The sequence below is a fragment of the Neofelis nebulosa genome, chromosome 10, assembly GCF_028018385.1.
Source record: "Neofelis nebulosa isolate mNeoNeb1 chromosome 10, mNeoNeb1.pri, whole genome shotgun sequence".
NCBI lineage: Eukaryota > Metazoa > Chordata > Mammalia > Carnivora > Felidae > Neofelis > Neofelis nebulosa.
The window spans coordinates 63,025,546-63,046,259 of NC_080791.1; the positions used below are offsets into that span (position 1 = coordinate 63,025,546).

Below are 20,714 nucleotides of genomic sequence, written 5' to 3' on the forward strand. Positions count from 1 at the left end.
TCATTCTTCACACAGGTGGTTAGGGCTGGAACCTTGATCTTATACTTAATGCCATCAAACACAGCACAGATACAGATTTGGAAGGGAAATATTGATACCTAAATATTTAACAAGGCAAGGTATTATTCATAAATAAAGGTAAAAAAAGAAAAAGAATTCTCAGGTATTGTCAGGTATTGAAGGCTCCTGAAACCATAATGCCTGTACACATTTTGATACAAACTCTGAGAGATAGTCCACACAATTCAAGAGTGAACAAAATTGAGAATGAGAGAATGAGGTGGACTGAGTATCAAAAATGAGCTGTGAACTTACCCAAATCAGTCTAAACTGTGTCATAAATGCCTGCTGCTTTAAACCTATACCATACAAAAATCTGGAAGTGGTGAGAAGTATGGTGGTAATTTTGTCTCCTTAGATCTTCTATTAACAAAATTGATGATTTTAAAATATAGCTTTATATATGCCTTTAACATCACTTTCATAATCAGAGGAGGAAACAAGTGATATTCCTACATAGTACTGACCTTTTAGCTATGACTTCATGCCAGAGATTAAAATTTTGCTGAAACTTTCTCACTTATTAGTGTTTTCAATATATAGGACTCTTACCTAGTGAAATCATTCAACCTCTATATCCCTATATGTAAATAACAACCCCTGTCTGGGGAAGATCAAATGACACGATTTTTGTCAAAACGTATTTGTCAACTACAGGCACTGTTTAAAATAAAAACATGGTCAGCATTCTCCCTGTGGCTGCCTGGTCTCCTCCTGAAGATCCCCAACAATGGAGAAAACAGCTCTGCCCTCTAACTTTGGGATCTTTATAATGTACTAGTCTTCTGGTTTGTGTCTGTATTCCCTGACACATGAAAAAATCTATCCAGAATTTCCAGAAAACAAAGCTGGTAAATCTTCACTTTTATTCTGCTAAAATCATTTTCTTAGAATCTATTTTGGCTCTTCCGCTGTTCTATCTATCTATATCTATCTATCTATATGTCTATCTATACAATTTGGGTGTCACTATATATATATATATATATATATATATATATATATATATATATATATATTGAAGGAGAGAGACAGAGTGTGAGCAAGGGAAGAGCAGACAGAGAAGAGAGGGAGACACACAATCTAAGGCAGGCTCTAGGCTGCAAGCTGTCAGCACAGAGACCAACACGTGGCTTGAACTCACAAACTGCGCGATCATGACCTGAGCTGAATTCTGACGCTTAACTGACTGAGCCACTCAGGCATTCCTCTTCTGCTGTTCTTATCTGAACTTTTTCCAAGGGTCCAAGTGGGTTGAGGATACATTATGTTAAAAAGGACTTATCTGAATCTTCTACCTCTACACAAACTTTGAGCCTCAGCTGAGCTTACTACTGCCTATTCTTATTTTCTCTTAATCCATAGGCAGATGCTGAGAAGAAGACATCCATCATATGGATACCACCCTGAGTATAACCAATAGCTCAAGGCTTCAAGTGTCTGAGTTCATCCTGGTGGGGCTCCCAGGCATTCATGAGTGGCAGCACTGGCTCTCCCTGCCCCTGGCTCTGCTCTACATCTTAGCTCTCATTGCCAACATCCTCATCTTGATCACCATCCAACATGAGCCTTCCCTGCACCAGCCCATGTATCAGCTCCTTGGCATCTTGGCTATCGTGGACATTGGCCTGGCTACCACCATCATGCCCAAGATCCTGGCCATTCTCTGGTTTGATGCCAAGGCCATCAGCCTCCACGAGTGCTTCGCTCAGATCTATGCTATCCATACTTTCATGGGAATGGAGTCAGGCATCTTCCTCTGCATGGCTGTGGATAGATATGTAGCCATTTGCTACCCCCTTCAGTACTCCTCCATAGTCAATGAGGCTTCTGTGATCAAAGCCACCCTGTCCATGGTGCTGAGGAATGGCCTGTTGACCATCCCACTGCCTGTGCTGGCTGCCCAGCGACACTACTGCTCCAGAAATGAAATTGACCACTGTCTGTGCTCTAATTTGGGGGTCACTAGTCTGGCCTGTGATGACGTCACTATTAACAGAGTATACCAGTTGGTCTTGGCATGGGTTACACTTGGGGGTGACATGGGTCTGGTCTTTGCTTCCTATGCTTTGATTGTTCGCTCAGTGCTGAGGCTGAACTCTGCTGAAGCAACATCGAAGGCCCTGAGTACCTGCAGCTCCCATCTCATCCTCATTGTCTTCTTCTACACAGCCGTTATTGTGCTGTCTGTCACCCACCTGGCAGGAAGAAAGGTCCCCTTCATCCCTGTTCTCTTCAACGTGCTGCATAATGTTATGCCCCCAGCCTTTAACCCCATGGTGTATGCCCTACGGACCCAGGAGCTGAGAGTGGGCTTCCAGAGGGTGCTTGGTTTGGGTGAGAATGTGTCCAGGAAGTGAGCCAACTTTTGATGGCAGAATTTTACAACTGGTATTACAGAAAGAGCACAGGCTTTGGAGCACAACAGCCCTGGGTTAAAATTCCATGTCTCCCAGTTGCTAGCAATATCGATTCAAATTAACTCACCTGTTTTGTAAAGTGTATACTATGTGCCAGGCGCTGTTCTAAGCATTTCTCAAATATTAACTCATATAATTGCACAACAACCCTATGAAACACGTACAACTCTCATTTACACATTCTGCAGGTGAGGCAAGAAAGTTGAGACACTTGGCCAAGGTCAAATGAGAAGGAAGTTGCAGAGTGAGGTTAGAACCTAAGCATTCAGGCTCCAGAGTCTCTGTTCTTAACCCTTACCCTTTTCTCTCTATTCAACCTTGCTACTAACTTTTAAAAACATAAATTAAGATGACAATAAAAAGGAATGATCTCCAAGTGAAATTATAAATCTCCTGTCTTTTAATAAAAGAATATTCCATTTAAAAGGTGGCAGCGATTTTCCTGTCCAATAGTAAACACAGCACATTTTAAATCCTCTATAGTCACTCTATAGGATCCCTATCAGTTATAGGAATGTAGGTCAAGTTGGGACACTTGGGTGGCTCAGTCAGTTAAGTGTCTGACTTCAGCTCAGGTCATGATCTTGTGGTCTGTGAATTCAAGCCCCATGTCTGGCTCTGTGCTGACAGCTCAGAGTCTGGTGCCTGCTTCAGATTCTGTGTCTCCCTCTCTCTATTCCCTCCCTTGCTTGTGCTCTGTCTCTCTCTCAAAAATGAATAAACATTAAAAAAAAAAAAGTTGGCAGCAGGGGTGCCTGGGTGGCTCAGTCGGTTAAGCATCCAACTTCAGCTCATGTCATGATCTCGCGGTTTGTGGGTTTGAGCCCCAGGTTGGGCTCTGTGCTGACAGCTCAGAGTCTGGAGGCTGCTTCAGATTCTGTTTCCCTCTCTCTCTGCCCCTCTCCTGCTCATGCTCTGTCTCTCTCTCTCTCTCTCTCTCTCTCTCAAAAATAAACATTTGAAAAATATATAAAATTGGCAGCAGTTTTCCTGTCTAATGGAAAATACAGCAGATTTTAAATTTTCTAGAAAGAGTCACTCTAGAAAGTGTCACTCTAAAGGACTCTGTTAGTTATCTAAGTATTTGACAGGAATTATTTTGTCACTTTACAAACTCTTTGATAACTCTTTTTTGTTTGTTTGTTTAAGTTTATTTATTTTGAGAGAGAGAGAGAGAGGAGAGACTGAGTGAGTGTGTGAGTGGGGGAGGGGCAGAGAGAGAGAGAGAATCCCTAGCAGGTTCTGTGCTCTCAACACAGGTGGACACAGGGCTCAAACCCATGAACCATGAGATCATGACCTGAGCCAAAATCAAGGGTCAGATGCTCAACCGACTGGGGCACGTGGGTGGTGCCAGTCTTTAACAACTCTTTAACAACTAATTCTTTAACAACTCTTGAGTCAATCTGCATTAAAAACTAAAAGTTTCTTTTTCAACATTCAACATTACTTGAACTTCCCTAACGAACTAAGAAAATCCCAGTGAGGTGCTGCAGTTCATTGGCATATACAGGTCAGCAAAGTTCTCTAAAGTAGAACTGTCCCCATAAGAGAAATGATATGAGTTTGTGGACAGAGAGAGAAGAAAGTTGGTAAAATTATTTTTTATTTATTTTAATGCCAGAATATAGACCAGCAAGGGTGAAATTTTGGCTCCAAACTAACATGTGAATAAGTTTGAGAAAGTCCCCTGACCTAATCATACGGCCATCGTGACAGACTTTGGAAAGAAAAACCTAACTTGTGCCAATAAACTTATGTCTCTTCTAGAGTTCCCAGACCCAATTCCAACATAGAGCTGGAGGGGAGGGGTTTCTCTCTCTCTCTCTCTCTCTCTCTCTCACACACACACACACACACACACACACACACACCACCTAGCAACACACTATAGTGTGTCTGAGAATTCAACTCAATTCTAACACTATCTACTGGGGAATAGCATCAAAGTACCCTCCCCACCCTGCTTCAGATGCCCAGTTGCAATTTCTGACCAACAATACAGACTGGAGTTTCTAAAGACCCCTACTTGAGTTTCAGACACCAGTCACAAGTCCAAGATGTTACCTGTACTTCTGACAGACTGGCTCTACATCAGATGCTTCCAGGACCTCTTCCCTGAGTTCCCTTAATTTGCTAGAGCAGTTCACAGAACTCAGAGAAATATTTTACTTAGTAGACCACCACTTTATTATAAAAAGATATAAGCAAGAAATAACTAGACTGACAAGATGCAGAGGGCAAGGTATGTGTTAAGGGCACAGAGCTTCCATGCCCGCTCCAGGTGTCTCCATGTGTTCACCAGCTGGGTAGAGATCTGAACCCAGTCCTTTTTTATGGGGATTACACAGTTTCTCCCTCCTCCCCAGAGTTTGGGAAATAGGGGTGAGACTGAAGTTCCAACTCTCTAATCACATGGTTGGTTCTCCAGGCAAACAGCCCCCATCTTTAGATTACTTAAGGGCTTTCCAAAAGTCACCTCATTAACATAACAGAAGACATCTTTATCTCTCTTATCACAGGAAACTCCAAGGATTTTAGAAGCTGTGATACAGGAACCATGGATAAGACCAAATACAAAGGAAAAATATATTTTGGTCATCTGAATAACCAAATATATATTCCTTACAAATCACAAAATCACAAAGCCCAAGACTGAGAAACTTAGTTTTAATAAACTCAAAGAACTGAATCATCTTTCTTTTGAGTTGGATAGGAAGGCCTTTATTATATCTATAGACAAGGCAGAATTGTACCATGTGCTTTTACCTGATTTTAACAGTGAACTTGATGAAGGATAGAAGCATAAAAATGTTCACCTGTAGCCCAAAAGGCTGACCTATAGCCTGCATAGTTCTGATAGGGATTAAATATGTGCTAGTTGCTACATCCTTAAAGGGTCTCATGAGTGCCTACATATCTTACAGACAGTTAATATTAAACCGAATGATAAGTGAAGTGGAAAACAAAGGCAAACGAAAAGTTATATTTCCTTACTGCCTACAGCTCATTGACAAGTACTTGAAACAAGGAGACATTCTTCTAGGAGCTCAGTTGCCTCCATGTTGACACTTTGCTAGGGGCAAACGAGCCCGTCCCCCAGGATCCTACAAGTCTACTTTAACATATAAAAATTCCTTTAGAAGCTTCCTTTATCTCTGTCCCCCCAGGATATATATTGGCAATCATACTCCAAGCATATGGCCCACTGATATATATCTGAAGGGTCTCATGACTGAGTTTCTACTAAACAATAATAAATGACATTTGCATAACACTAGCTAGCCCCCCACAAGGTCTGGCAAACCTTACTTCCAAAATTCCTTAGCGACTTAGGCTATCCCTAACCCCCTCCCAACTTGAAAGTATATAATCAGTTACCAGTCACAACTGGTAACTGCAGCTCTTTCTGCCCACTTTTTTACACTCAAGTGTTGTTTCTTGGCCATCGGTCCCAAACCCCAATATTTTCCACATCAATAAGCACCTAAGAAATCTTGCGGAAGTAGTTTTTACAAGTAGAAATTTGAGGAAGACATTTATGATCTAATACTCCCTGTACATCCCCTCTCCCTTAAGCACTAACCATATAACCACCAGCTTCACATAGCAAAAAGTGCAGCTCTTTCTGCCCACAGGTCCTGTCCCCTGCTACTCAAATAAACTTACTAAATTGCACCTTACAAAGTCTCAAGAATTCTCTCTTGACCCTTGCACTCAACAACCCCACAACAATCCCACACACCAAGAACAGAAGCACTGACTGTTGATAAATAGTAGTGCACTAATGGACGGGTCAAATTGCCTGTTACTCTTTCAACACAGTGTTTGGATTAAGTACTTGAGATCCTTTTGACATTTCAGGGAGAAAAAATAAGTCTCAAAAGAAAGATACTAGAATTTCTTCTATTCTGCCCATCCAAGGGATTGGATTTCCACTTCCACTAATGGCTGACAGGATAACTCAGACAAAGCCTCCCAGTGAGAACAAGTAGAAATGATGGACAAACATCTTTAAATGGGTATAGAGAGACTAGAAAACTAACAAATTAAAAAAAATTGTGAGACTCAGAAAACTTCCTTTTAGCTCCAACTTGCAGAGAAAGTTTAGAAGTGTCACTCGCATCCTTACATTAAAGCTGGAAAACCAACCACTTTTCTTGGATCCATCAGAAAACTGAGGTTGACAGGGTTAACTCACTTCCTGGAGTCAGAGGAATACCCTTCCTCTAGGTGGGAAATGGCTCTGATGAAGTTTTGGGTGATGGTGGGGTGGTCCGGAACTGACAGCCAAGAGAGAATTATTGAAGATGTATTTGATTTATTTTTTTTTCAACGTTTTTTATTTATTTTTGGGACAGAGAGAGACAGAGCATGAACGGGGGAGGGGCAGAGAGAGAGGGAGACACAGAATCGGAAACAGGCTCCAGGCTCCGAGCCATCAGCCCAGAGCCTGACGCGGGGCTCGAACTCACGGACCGCGAGATCGTGACCTGGCTGAAGTCGGACGCTTAACCGACTGCGCCACCCAGGCGCCCCTATTGAAGACGTATTTGGTGCAAGAAAGTGATTTTATTAAAGCATGGGGACAGGACCCATGGGCAGGAAGAGCTGCACTGGGGTCGTGTCAGGTAACTCATTATATACCCTCAGGTTGACAGGGGGTCAGGGATAGAGTAAGTCTCTAAGGAATTTTGGAAGCAAGGTTTCCAGGACCTTGAGGGGCTAGCTGTTGCTAGCTATTTATTATCATTAAATAAAACCTCAGTCATGAGACCCTTCAGATGCATATGGGGGGCGGGGCATAAACTTGGAGTATGATTGCCAGCATATATCTTGGGGCAGTTGAGATAAAAAGAAGTAGACTTAAAGGATCCTAGAGATTGGGATAAAGTTAAGCTAAGGTTCTCTTTTGCCCCAAGCAAAGTGTCATCATCAAGGCCACTGAGCTCCTAGAGGGAGGTCACTCTGCCGGTTTCAAGGATTTGTCAATGGGCTGTAGGTATTAAGGGAATTTAATTTTTATTTGCCTTAGTTTCCCACATTACCATGGCAAGCACTTAAATCCCTTTCCTTTGTTCTTGGATAGCCAGGAGTGTCTGAGGAATATCACACATATTCTACCTGGAGGGATGGGGGGTGGGATCTGCTAGCCTGTATTTTGCTCCAATAATGTTTCTTCCTCTGGAGATGAGGAAAATGCTCTGGAATTATTTCACAATGTTAACTTTCCAGGGGACCCCTCTTGCATCTTTATTGTGAGAATCTGCTGGGATTGCTGGATATAAGGTATAGAGCCTCCCTAAGAATGCAGCCTCCAAATACTTCTATCTCATGCTAAACTACACTTGTACTCCAGGATTTGTAAAAATTACCCTGGAAGTACCTACCAGTCTATGCCTCCAGCACCTTCTCCAACTAGCCATATTCTCTGTATTCACCTGTCTCTCCAAATTTCAGGGTGGCAGTTGCCCTGCAATGTCACTTCTTTGATGGTTCTATGAAAAGTCATTGAATTTCCTTTTCTTCAGCTTTTTTTGGTGTAAGGACAGGAGTGATGATTCAAAGCTCTTCATGTATCAGAAGTTCTCATATTAGATTATAACTAAAATATAAAATAAGTATCCATGAGTCCGTGCTGATATAAATAAGTGATACAATAAATAAGTACATAAGGGAGAATAAACAAACCTCTCATGCAGAAAATTTCCAAATAATTTATGTAACTATACCACTCTCAATTAGGTGAAGCATGATTCCTCACTTCTTTTTTTTAATTTTTTTTAATGTTTATTTATCTTTGAGAGACAGAGACAGAGTTCAAGCAGGGGAGGGGCAGAGAGAGAGGGAGACACAGAATCCAAAGTAGGCTCCAGGCTCTGAGCTATCAGCACAGAGCCTGACGTGGGGCTCAAACTTATGAACCTTTGAGCAGTGAGGAGGTGTGGAGTCTGAGCCAAAGTCAGCTGCCCAATCGACTGAGCCACGCAGGCGCCCCTGTAATTCCTCACTTTGTAAATGTATAGTGACTTCTTTCCAAAAGCCTGTATTGGCTATAAGTAGGAAAAGGGAAAAAAAATTAACCACCAAAACATGTACTTGGGGTGCCCAAGTTATAGATTTTTATACCCTCTTCCTCAGTATGCTCTGTCAATTAACTAAATGTTAACAATTTCTTGGTAGACCTTTTTTTTTCTTTTTCACATTAACTTCTCAGATTAAAACACTCCCCTACTCCAGAGAGCGAATAAAAAGTAAACAGAAACCAGGAGTTATGACAATGGACTGGCCAGCACAAAGGCACAAAACACCAAAAAGGGAAAACATATGCTTCCTTCTGTGAGTAAAAAAGCTGTCAATTAGGATTGTGTTTAGCTGTATATAAGACACAACAGAATATAGTGGTTAGCCAAATTGGGTGTTTATTTATCTCATGATATATGCATGCACACGCACACACGCACACACACACACAAACACACACACACACACACACACACACAAAATCTGGCAGTTCAGAGAGATTAAGGCAGCTCTACAGTGCCATCAGGTGACCAGGGTCTTTGTACTTTCTGCAGTGCCATTCTAAACTATGCTACTGTACTCCATATATAATTCCATATTCCAGAGAAGAAGAAATTTAAAAAGAAAGCTCAACAGATTTTACTCACATATGATTGGTCAAAAATGAGTCTGCTGCTCATCTCAAGTTGCAAGAAAGACTCAAAAGACAAAACTTTTAGATTCCCAGCCTCTATGATAGTGGAAAGTTATGCAAAGGTGGGTTTGAATGAGTGCTGAATAAACTAATTCCCAGTAATAACATAATACACATCATATTCTTTTCATGCAATATTTTCAAAAACTAATAAAATATTGGGTAATGAAGAAAGTCTCAAAAATTCCAAAGAGTAAATAAGTTCCAAGGATTTCTGGATCAATATGACAATCTCAACACTTACTACAGCTTCCTACTCCCACTCCAAAACCTAGCAATCACTAAGAACATATGTTATAATAAATAAATTAATAACATCAACTAATAACACAAAACAAATGGAAAGCCACTGATGAAACACAAAAAATATGGGAAAACTCCAAAGATGAAAAGCAACTGTGGTGGAATTATGGAAAAATGAAAGCCTAAAAGGTGCATGGTAATAGATTCAGACAGAGAAATGTCTGACTAAGAGAAGTAGAGAGCCAAGAGCAAACCAACCTAGTGATGAATGGGTAGCACAGTAAGAGTGCTACCAGGCAGGCACTCTTACACCAGTAAGAGTAAGACCAGGCAGGTCTCTCCTGATGCACATGCACTCCTGAACCAAGAAATAGGCCAAAAGTCAAGAAACACTGGTGAGTGTTCCAGAACATTAGAGATTGGGTCATAAAACATGACAATGACCCACATGGCTATAAGCAACCATGCCCCATGAAGCATAGGAAATAAGCTGAAGCATAAATCAAGCTATTAGTATACCTCATATCTCTCTTAAAACAGGTTCCACCAAACAAATGCAGCAACATCCCAAGATTGTCTACTAGAAAAAACAACCAACCAAAGATGGAAATGGCTTGGTCTAAACTGTACACAGGTTTCTTCATGACTATAAGCCCCTGGTCTCCCTTTACTTCAGGTATTTGCTTCAGAAAACTAGTCATTATAGGGGCACCTGGGTGACTCAGTTAAGCATCGGACTCTTGGTTTCAGCCCAGGTCATGATCTTGCAGTTTGTGGGTCCGAGCCCCTCCAATGATAGTGCAGAGCCTGCTTGGAATTCTCTCTCTCCCTCTCTCTCTCTGCCTTTCCCTTGCTCGTGCTCTTTCTCTCAAAATAAATAAATAAAACTTAAAAATATTTTGTTATTGTAAACTCTTTCTTTGACCCTTTGAAGTGGATGTAAGTCTTCTCCTAACCTCTTGCCAGTTTTGCAACCTTGGAAATCTCTTTCTCAATGACCTGGGAACTATCTCCTGAAATGTAAACATTCAAAGAGATAGCACCCCATCTCCCTGTCCCTGTAGAGGGCACCAGCCTAACTTCTGAGTGCCAATTAGCAATCACAGATAGCCTAATCACAGACAAAAACATTGGCAGTCCTCAGGAATAATTCAATGTGCTTGACATATCCCATTGATTAACTTCCCCCTGAAATCCTCCAATACTTTTCCACTCTCACCCCAGGGCTTAAATCTATTCAACCTGACACTTTACCCCAGCTCAACCCTGCTTTTTGTGTTAGTGGAACTGGGTATCCAGACTTGATCTGTGTTCTCTTCCCCACTGCTGGCAATAGCAGAAGAAAAAAAAATCAACTTCCGCTTGCTCTTCTTGCCCAGTACAATTTTATTTAACACCAGATACAACCTGATATTTGAGCAAAATCAACATGAAAAAGTGACATTAAAATCAATAAGCAAAACTCACACCTAAAGAGATAAGATAAATTCAACATCATCAACCAAAAAAGCTACTCTCAAGGTAAACTTCTCTGTGTCAACTCTCTACTTCAGGATCCCAGGGACCCATGCCTTCACAATAGAGGTGGTGATAAGTGCTGTCACTAGCCCTAGGAAACTACACTATCACTTAAGATATTACTAATGGCATCCTTATAACAGTCCCTTTGTAAGTAAAGCCTTCTTAAATTATTCTAATTAAATTAACTGGAAATTTTCTATTTATTCTAATTTGAGAAATAATTACTTTGGGCAAGAATGTAAAGAAAAGGGAACACTTGTGCACTGTTGGTAGGAATGTAAATTGGTACAGCCACTATGGAAAACAGTATGGAGTTTCCTCAAAAAAAAAAAAAATAGAACTACTATATATTTCATCAATTTCATTTCTTGGTATTTACAAAAAAAATGAAAACACAAATTCAAAAACATACATACTACCATGTTCATTTCAGCATTGTTTGCAATAGCCAAGATATGAAAGCAACTTAAATGTCCATTAGTGGATGAATGGATAAATATGTGAGATACACACACACACACACACACACACACACACACACACAAATACTCTTCAGCCATAAAAAAAATAAAATCTTGCAATTTACAACATGATGGACTTTGAGGGCATTATTCTGAGTGGAATTAAGTCAGACAGAGAAAGATAAATACTGTATGGTCTCACTCATATGTAGAATTGAAAAAAAAAAAGCTCACTGATACAGGGAACAGATTCATGGTTGCAGAGGCAGGGGTGGGATGGCAAAATGGAAAAGGGAGTCAAAAGTTAAAAACTTCCAGTTATAAAATTAGTAAGTCATGGGAATGTGATGTACAGCATGGTGACTATAATTAATAATATTGTACTGTGTATTTGAAAGTTGCTAAGAGAGTAACTCTTGAAAGTACTCATCACATGAAAAAAAAATGTAATTACGTATAGTGATGGATGATGGTAACTGGATTTATTTTGGTTATCATTTCCCAATATATACAAATGTTGAATCATTATGCTGTACACCTGAAGCTAATATAATGTTCCTTGTCAATTATACCTCAATTAAAATTTTTTTAATTCAAAAAAAATTTTTAATTTGAGTGGGCCATCTGTTTCCTATTAGTTCTCTATCTACTACAGTGCACATTCAATTAGGCAATATGGAAGTCATTAGCAAAAGTAGTTTCAATGTAGCCATAGGACAGATTTTTATAGTTACAGATTAAAAAGGTGAGGAAGTGAGGGCAATATACAAAGATGACTCTTACAGAGGCTGAGTCAGTGACAGGCAGATCCTGAAGATACAGGGGTGCAACTGGGAAGTGCCATGGAAAGATACATGCACAAGTGTGTGCAGTGAAGATTGTTATTTTAAGTGCTTGGTCCTTAAAATCTTCAAATATTGAGGTGGAAGATTCAGGAAAGTGGAAGACTGTTGACACAGGAAAAGGGAGATACAGTCAGTTCTGCTATGTCACTTGGTTTAAATGTACAAACATGTGCCAACACCAGCAATACATTATGAAACAATTTGAGGATAACTGAGTTTCACACTTGGCTTTGTGCAATCCAAACACAGAAACTGTATCAAGCTGAGAGTGAGCATTACAGGATACACAACACACACACACACACACACACACACACACACTGCTAACACCCATCAACTACCTTCCCACACTTCACAACTTTCTATCTGATTTCAGACAAAGCTCCTCTTATCACTTCACCATAACTCACAAGCTGCAGCCCTTCTTCTGTCCATGCTCACAAGCAAACTTCATGGCCTTCTCAACGTAAAGTGTTGTGTTCATTGTAGCATTTGTATTTCTCTTAAACCTCTTAACATGTGTCAAACTCTGCTATGGTTTACCTGGTTTTCTATCTTTTTACGTGTCACTGACAATGTTTTTGAGTACTATGCTCATAACTCCATTTTCCATAAATCCTGTGGTTTCTTTGTGTGGGGTTTTGCATAGCATGGTGATACTTAAGAACTTCTGTGTCCTGTTACAACAGAACTAACTACTTGCTAGACTGAGTGGAGAGGAAACCAAGCTGAGACAAGGACACCTTTTCTTCCAACAATCCAACATGGCAGAGCTGTCCACCTGCGGGCCCCATGTCCTAGGACTAGGTTTGTTCCCAGAGTGGCCAAGAGAGGCCTCCAAAGTCACTGCAGGCTCCTCCTGCTGGAGTGAGACGACCTGCCCCAGAGGCAGTTGGGTGACACTGAGGAGTGCCATGGGGTGGGCCCAGGGGAGTCAGACTGAGACCAGGTGATTTCATGGCTATGATTTATATCCCAAACCCAGGAGTGGTAAGAGAGGGACAGATCTGCTCTCAGCAACAAAAGGCCCAGCACAGGCAGCGATAGCCAGGAGAGGGGAAGGAGCCCAGAAGGAAGAACCAGCCTGGGGACATCTTCATGGCCCCTCCTGCAGTAGTAAGTAAACCAGCCACTGTCAAGGACTCTGGGAGGGGATCAATGGAGGCAGTCCACCTCCCCAGGGTTCTGTCCCAGTCTATGAATCTGGCTCACTGTTGAATTTCTCAATTTGCTTTTCATTACCTTCCATTGGTCTCTCCACCTGGGCAAAGGGTTAAGAGCTATATCTGGGAATGAGGGCAAAGAGTTGGGGTTGAGCTCTGACACAGCCATGTTGCAGACAGTGGGGCTCTCCAGCCAGGGGAATGTGCAAACAAACAAACAAACTCTGGCTGTCACAGTATCAGGCATGCAGGAGGCTCTCAGTAAAAATTTGGTAAGTAAATGACCAAGCTAAGTGAGTCTTGAATAATAACTTACGACACACAGAGTCCCAAAATAAGAGGGTTTTATGAAACATGAGTCTCAATTCTTTCATGATTTGGAACTTTGGCAGTATATAAAATATATTATTTTTTAAAGTTTATTTATTTTGAGAGAAAGAATGCAGGTGTGTGAGCAGGGGAGGGGCAGAGAGAGAGGAAGAGAGAGAATCCCAAGCAAGCCCCTCACCGTCAGCACAGAGCCCAATGCAGGGCTCAGTCTCACAAACCATGAGATAATAACCTGAGCCAAAACCAAGAGCCAGACACTTAACCAACTGAGGCACCCTAAGATACATTTTTCATTGGTTTTATTTGTAAAACACAAAAACGAACACCATTCTTGATATAAAATATAAAAGATTGTATTAAATCAATCAATGGGGGAAATGAGATTGGCTGCTACTATTGTTTAAAGTCGTTCTCATTAAAACAAAACAGAAGACCATAAATGAGAGGTATATTTGGAAAAGAAAGCCCAAATTATCATTTTTATAATACTAATGATGTTTTACTGAAAAATCAAAAGAATGAACTGAAAAGTATTTATAGTGGACACTAAAATAATGAAGCTAACCCAAAGCAAAATAACAGAAATCAGCAAGTTTCCTCTGTACTAGCAACAGTTAAGTAGAAAATAAACTCTAGAAAAATATTCCATTAGAAAAACTTCAAGTAGAGTTATTTTTTACAAATGTGAAATGTTGAGACATATAAATTAATGTCCTTTAGTGACACATGTAAAGGAAAATTTAAAGTAAGCGACAAATCAAACTGCTGAACAAAAAGGAAAACGTTTTTTAACTAAAAATACAACTACTGGGGCACCTGGGTGGCTCAGTCGGTTAAGTGTCTGACTCTTGATTTTGGCTCAGGTCATGATCTCATGGTTTGTGTGTTTGAGCTTTGAGCTGGCAGTGTGGAGCCTGCTTGGGATTCTCTCTCTCTACCTCTCTCTCTGCTCCTCCCCTGCTCTCTCTCTCTGTCTCTCTCAAAATAAATAAATAAACTTGAAAAAAATAGAACTACCATATGAACCACCAATTCCACTTTGGGTATTTATCCAAGAAAATGAAAATACTAATTCAAAACTTAGACATATCCCCATGTTTATTTCAGCTTTATTTACAATAGCCAAGATATGGACTGTGTTAATTTGTATAAATTAATTTTCATATCTTGTAGGAATCCAATTAAATTTGGATACTTTGGAAATCAACAAAAGAATTTAGGTGTTGCTGGCAGTCTAAATATAAGAGTTTAAATTTTTTAAATGTAAAATATTAGTGGAAAAGAGAGCTATTGTATGTCAAATCTCTTATAAATCTAGAGAAGTTTTCTTCACTATGGTAATCTCATCACAATGCACAGGTAGAAAAAATAGAACAGAATAAGGAGACCCAGTGTACATAAGAACTTGCTGTACATAAAAGGAGGTATCAGTAGTTAATGGGAAAAGAAATTAAAAACATTATTTTACAGGGTGCCCGGGTGGCTCAGTCAGTTAAGCGTCGACTTTGGCACAGGTCATGATCTTACAGTTTGTGAGTTCGAGCCCCGTGTCAGGCTCTGTGCTAACAGCTCAGAGCCTGGAGCTTGCTTTGGATTCTGTCTCCTTCTCTCTCTGCCCCTAGCCACTTGTGCTCTCTCTGTCTCTCAAAAATAAATAAATGTAAAAAAAATTAATAAAAAAAATAAAACCATGTTCTACTATTTGGAGAAAAATAAAACAATACAAATATATTCCTCCCACTATAGACTATGTCTCTTCAAGATAAATGAGTTACAACTTTTATAATGAACCAATAAAAAAAGGAAAAAAAAGAAAAAAAAGCAATGAGAATAGCAATCAAAATTCTGAATTAAAGATGATTTTCTAATTCATTCAAGGTATATTGCCTATTTTCCCTTGCTGATAAAATAACGGGAAAATGTTCTATAGCCATGCGAGATTTGAACTGAAATAAAGACCCCACAAATGGGGAGGTACTGTTACAAAAAGATATATGGTGAACAATGATTTCACTTAAGTACAAATATCTAAATATTTAAATGTAACTATCTATGGCAATTATGGTAATTAAATCTAGTACATGTTAAAATTCATTTAAGGATATATATGGTATTACATATGTTTAAAATAATGCTCTTGGTCACTAAATTTTATTCCTAAAATCATTATTACACTGTATGTTAAATAACTTGGATTTAAATTTTCTAAAAAAGTTACAAAAGGGGGAACTTTGGCAAAACTTCATTATTTTTCTCATTTAACATTTCTATGGTATCCATCAGTTTTGTCAGTTAAAATCTAAATGACTACATGGGAAAAATAATCCTATTTAATAAAAATATTGAGTAAAGTATTTAAAATTAAATAAATAAATAATAAATAATGTTCTTGGAAAAGTCCTACTAAAATCTGGAGGTGGTAGGAAATTATTGCTAACTTAATCATCTTACATATCTCAGTATTAAAAATGAATAAATTGAAAAATATAGGTTTTAATATGTTTTCAATTTAACTTTTGCAATTAAAAAGGGAAAGAAGGTTATACCTTAAAAGAACCGTTTTTATTAAGCTATCAACGATAGTTTAACAAAACATGCATAACAGCTAAATACCAAATACTAAGATTTTAGCTCCAGCTCATTTATCATTTAAAACTCTGACCTCAAATAAATCATTTTTATTCTGTGAACCTCAATTTCCTCAAACTTGAAAAATAGTTTTCAAATGTGTTTTTGTGAAAACATCTAAACCATATCCAAAAGAATACCATTATGATAATTCTTGTTTTGAATCCTTGTTCTTCCTTGAAAGACCTCCAAGAAGGGCTGTATCTATTTTGTCCTTAGTGTTTACCTCCTGAAAAATCAGAATATTCATGTTTACATCTGCTTTGTCCACATCTTCTTGCTCCATGTAAAAAAATACAACTGACATGAAGCCATGAACTAATTCCCCTCTGACTTTCTTTCCTTCTTCTGTAATCTTTCTTTCAGGACTTATGGCCATCTCAGTTGCTCTTTTCTGAACATTTTCCAGAAACAAGAGACATGGTATAATAGCACAATGAAAAAGAATGAGTTAATCTTAGACCTTTAAATTAAATCCAAGACACCCATTTCAAGGGCAACGGTAGCAGCAAAGAAGAGAAGAATGGCGCCAGCCTCATAGAGCTGCTGGAGTCTCTTAGGCAGTGCAGTGCCAGGAAACCTTGGAGCAGCTCCTTGAGAAACAAGAACTCAAAAGAAGGAGTGCCTGGGTTAAGCGAACGACTTCAGATCAAGTCATTATCTCACAGTTCGTGAGTTTGAGCCCCACATCAAACTTTGTGCTGAAAGCTCAGAACCTGGAGCCTGCTTCAGATTCTGTGTCTCCCTCTCTCACTGCACCTCCCCTGCTCATGCTCTGTCTCTCTCTGTCTCTCAAAAAATGATTAAACATTGGGGCGCCTGGGTGGCGCAGTCGGTTAAGCGTCCGACTTCAGCCAGGTCACGATCTCGCAGTCCGTGAGTTCGAGCCCCGCGTCAGGCTCTGGGCTGATGGCTCAGAGCCTGGAGCCTGTTTCCGCTTCTGTGCCTCCCTCTCTCTCTGCCCCTCCCCCGTTCATGCTCTGTCTCTCTCTCTGTCCCAAAAATAAAATAAAAAACGTTGAAAAAAAAAATGATTAAACATTAAAAAGTGGTTTTAGGAAACAGGTCGGATGATAGCGGCAAAGGAGGATGCTGGGCTCACCGCACGTCTTGCTGATCACTTAGATTCCACCTACACCTGCCTAAATAACCCAGAAAACCGCCAGAGGATTAGCAAAACGGAGTCTCCAGAGCAAGCGCAGACAAGAGGCCCACGGAAGAGGGTAGGAAGGGCGGAGAGGCGGTGCACACTCCACGGACTGGCGGGAGGGAGCCGGGGCAGAGGGGCCGCCCACCGGCCAAGCAGAGCCCCCGAGTCTGCCTTGCAAAAGCGGAGGGGCTGGACGGAGTGTGTTCTGACAGCAAGCAGGACTTAGCATCTGGGAGGTCATAAGTTAACAGCTCTGCTCAGAAAGCGGGAAGGCTGGAGGACAAAGGGAGGGAGAGTTGCTGAGCCCCTGGACAACAGAGCTCAGTTTGGCGGGGAACAAAGGCGCTCGCCAGCGCCATCTCCCTCGCCCATCCCCCAGCCAAAATCCCAAAGGGAACCAGTTCCTGCCAGGGAACTTGCTTGCACCACGCAAACACCCAACGCTGTGCTTCTGCGGAGACACCACTCCGGCAGCGGGTCTGACTCCCTCCCGCTGCCACAGGGCCCCTCCTGAAGTGGATCACCAATGGAGAAGCAAGCTAAGCCTGCCCCTCCTGCCCCCGTGCACCTTGCCTACCCACCCCAGCTAATATGCCAGATCCCCAGCACCACAAGCCTGGCAGTGTGCAAGTAGCCCAGACGGGCCACACCACCCCACAGTGAATCCTGCCCCTAGGAGAGGGGAAGAGAAGGCACACACCAGTCTGACTGTGGCCACAGCGGTGGGCTGGGGGCAGACATCAGGTCTGACTGCGGCCCCGCCCACCAACTCCAGTTATACACCACAGCACAGGGGAAGTGCCCTGCAGGTCCCCACCACTCCAGGGACTATCCAAAATGACCAAACGGAAGAATTCCCCTCAGAAGAATCTCCAGGAAATAACAACAGCTAATGAACTGATCAAAAAGGATTTAAATAATATAACAGAAAGTGAATTTAGAATAATAGTCATAAAATTAATCGCTGGGCTTGAAAACAGTATAGAGGACAGCAGAGAATCTCTTGCTACAGAGATCAAGGGACTAAGGAACAGTCAGGAGGAGCTGAAAAACGCTGTAAACGACACGCAAAATAAAATGGAAACGACCACGGCTCGGATTGAAGAGGCAGAGGAGAGAATAGGTGAACTAGAAGATAAAGTTATGGAAAAAGAGGAAGCTGAGAAAAAGAGAGATAAAAAAAAATCCAGGAGTATGAGGGGAAAATTAGAGAACTAAGTGATACACTAAAAAGAAATAATATACGCATAATTGGTATCCCAGAGGAGGAAGAGAGAGGGAAAGGTGCTGAAGGTGTACTTGAAGAAATAATAGCTGAGAACTTCCCTCAACTGGGGAAGGAAAAAGGCATTAAAATCCAAGAGGCACAGAGAACTCCCTTCAGACATAACTTGAATCGATCTTCTGCACGACATATCATAGCAAAACTGGCAAAATACAAGGATAAAGAGAAAATTCTGAAAGCAGCAAGGGATAAACGTGCCCTCACATATAAAGGGAGGCCTATAAGACTCATGACTAATCTCTCTTTTGAAACTTGGCAGGCCAGAAAGGATTGGCATGAGATCTTCAATGTGATGAACAGAAAAATATGCAGCCGAGAATCCTTTATCCAGCAAGTCTGTCATTTAGAATAGAAGGAGAGATAAAGGTCTTCCCAAACAAACAAAAACTGAAGGAATTCGTCACCACTAAACCAGCCCTACAAGAGATCCTAAGGGGAATCCTGTGAGACAAAGTACCAGAGACATCGCTACAAGCATAAAACATACAGACATCACAATGACTCTAAACCCGTATCTTTCTATAAAAACACTGAATGTAAATGGACTAAATACGCCAACCAAAAGACATAGGGTATCAGAATGGATAACAAAACAAGACCCATCTATTTGCTGTCTACAAGAGACTCATTTTAGACCTGAGGACACCTTTAGATTGAGAGTGAAGGGATGGAGAACTATTTATCATGCTACTGGAAGCCAAAAGAAAGCTGGAGTAGCCATACTTATATCAGACAAAATTAAAGGCTGTAACAAGAGATGAAGAAGGGCATTATATAATAATTACAGGGTCTATCCATCAGGAAGAGCTGTTATAAATGTCTATGCGCCGAATACGGGAGTCCCCAAATACATAAAACAATTACTCATAAGCATAAGCAACCTTATTGATAAGAATGTGGTAATTGCAGGGGACTTTAACACCCCACTTACAGAAATGGATAGATCATCTAGACACGTGGTCAATAAAGAAACAAGGGCCCTGAATGATACATTGGATCAGATGGACTTGACAGATATATTTAGAACTCTACATCCCAAAGCAACAGAATATACTTTCTTCTCGAGTGCACATGGAACATTCTCTATCTATCTATCTATCTATCTATAAGATCTATCTATCTACAAGATAGATAGATATCTATCTATCTATAAGATCTATCTACCTATAAGATAGATCATATACGGGGTCAAAAAACAGCCCTTCATAACTATACAAGAATTGAAATTATACCATGCATACTTTCAGACCACAATGCTATGAAGCTTGAAATCAACCACAGGAAAATGTCTGGAAAACCTCCAAAAGCATGGAGGTTAAAGAACACCCTACTAAAGAATGAATGGGTCAACCAGACAATTAGAGAAGAAATTAAAAAATATATGGAAACAAACGAAAATGAAAATACAACAATCCAAACGCTTTGGGATGCAGTGAAGGCAGTCCTGAGCGGAAAATACATTGCAATCCAGGCCTATCTCAAGAAACAAGAAAAATCCCAAATACAAAATCTAACAGCACACCTAAAGGAAATAGAAGCAGAACAGCAAAGGCAGCCTAAACCCAGCAGAAGAAGAGAAATCATAAAGATCAGAGCAGAAATAAACAATATAGAATCTAAAAAAACTGTAGAGCAGATCAACGAAACCAAGAGTTGGTTTTTTGAAAAAAATACACAAAATTGATAAACCTGTAGCCAGCCTTCTCAAAAAGAAAAGGGAGATGACCCAAATAGATAAAATCATGAATGAAAATGGAATTATTACAACCAATCCCTCAGAGATACAAGCAATTATCAGGGAATACTACGAAAATTATATGCCAACAAATTGGACAACCCGGAAGAAATGGACAAATTCCTAAACACCCACACTCTTCCAAAACTCAATCA

At 40.4% G+C, this 20,714-nt stretch overlaps 1 protein-coding gene and 1 long non-coding RNA gene across 2 annotated transcripts in view; one reads left to right on the forward strand and one right to left on the reverse strand.

Moving 5' to 3' along the window:
• Positions 1–20,714, reverse strand: part of LOC131487379 (uncharacterized) — a 79,164-nt gene that overhangs the window by 6,398 nt on the left and 52,052 nt on the right. The gene's annotated exons all lie outside the window — the stretch shown is intronic.
• LOC131487378 (olfactory receptor 56B34-like) lies at positions 1,452–2,420 on the forward strand. Its single transcript, XM_058688027.1, has one exon. The coding sequence runs from the start codon at positions 1,455–1,457 to the stop codon at positions 2,418–2,420; it is 966 nt and encodes a 321-aa protein (XP_058544010.1). The 5' UTR covers positions 1,452–1,454.

Excerpts from the sequence above, each read along its gene's own strand:
- LOC131487378 (XM_058688027.1), top strand. The coding sequence starts at position 1,455 with ATGGATACCACCCTGAGTATAACCAATAGCTCAAGGCTTCAAGTGTCT.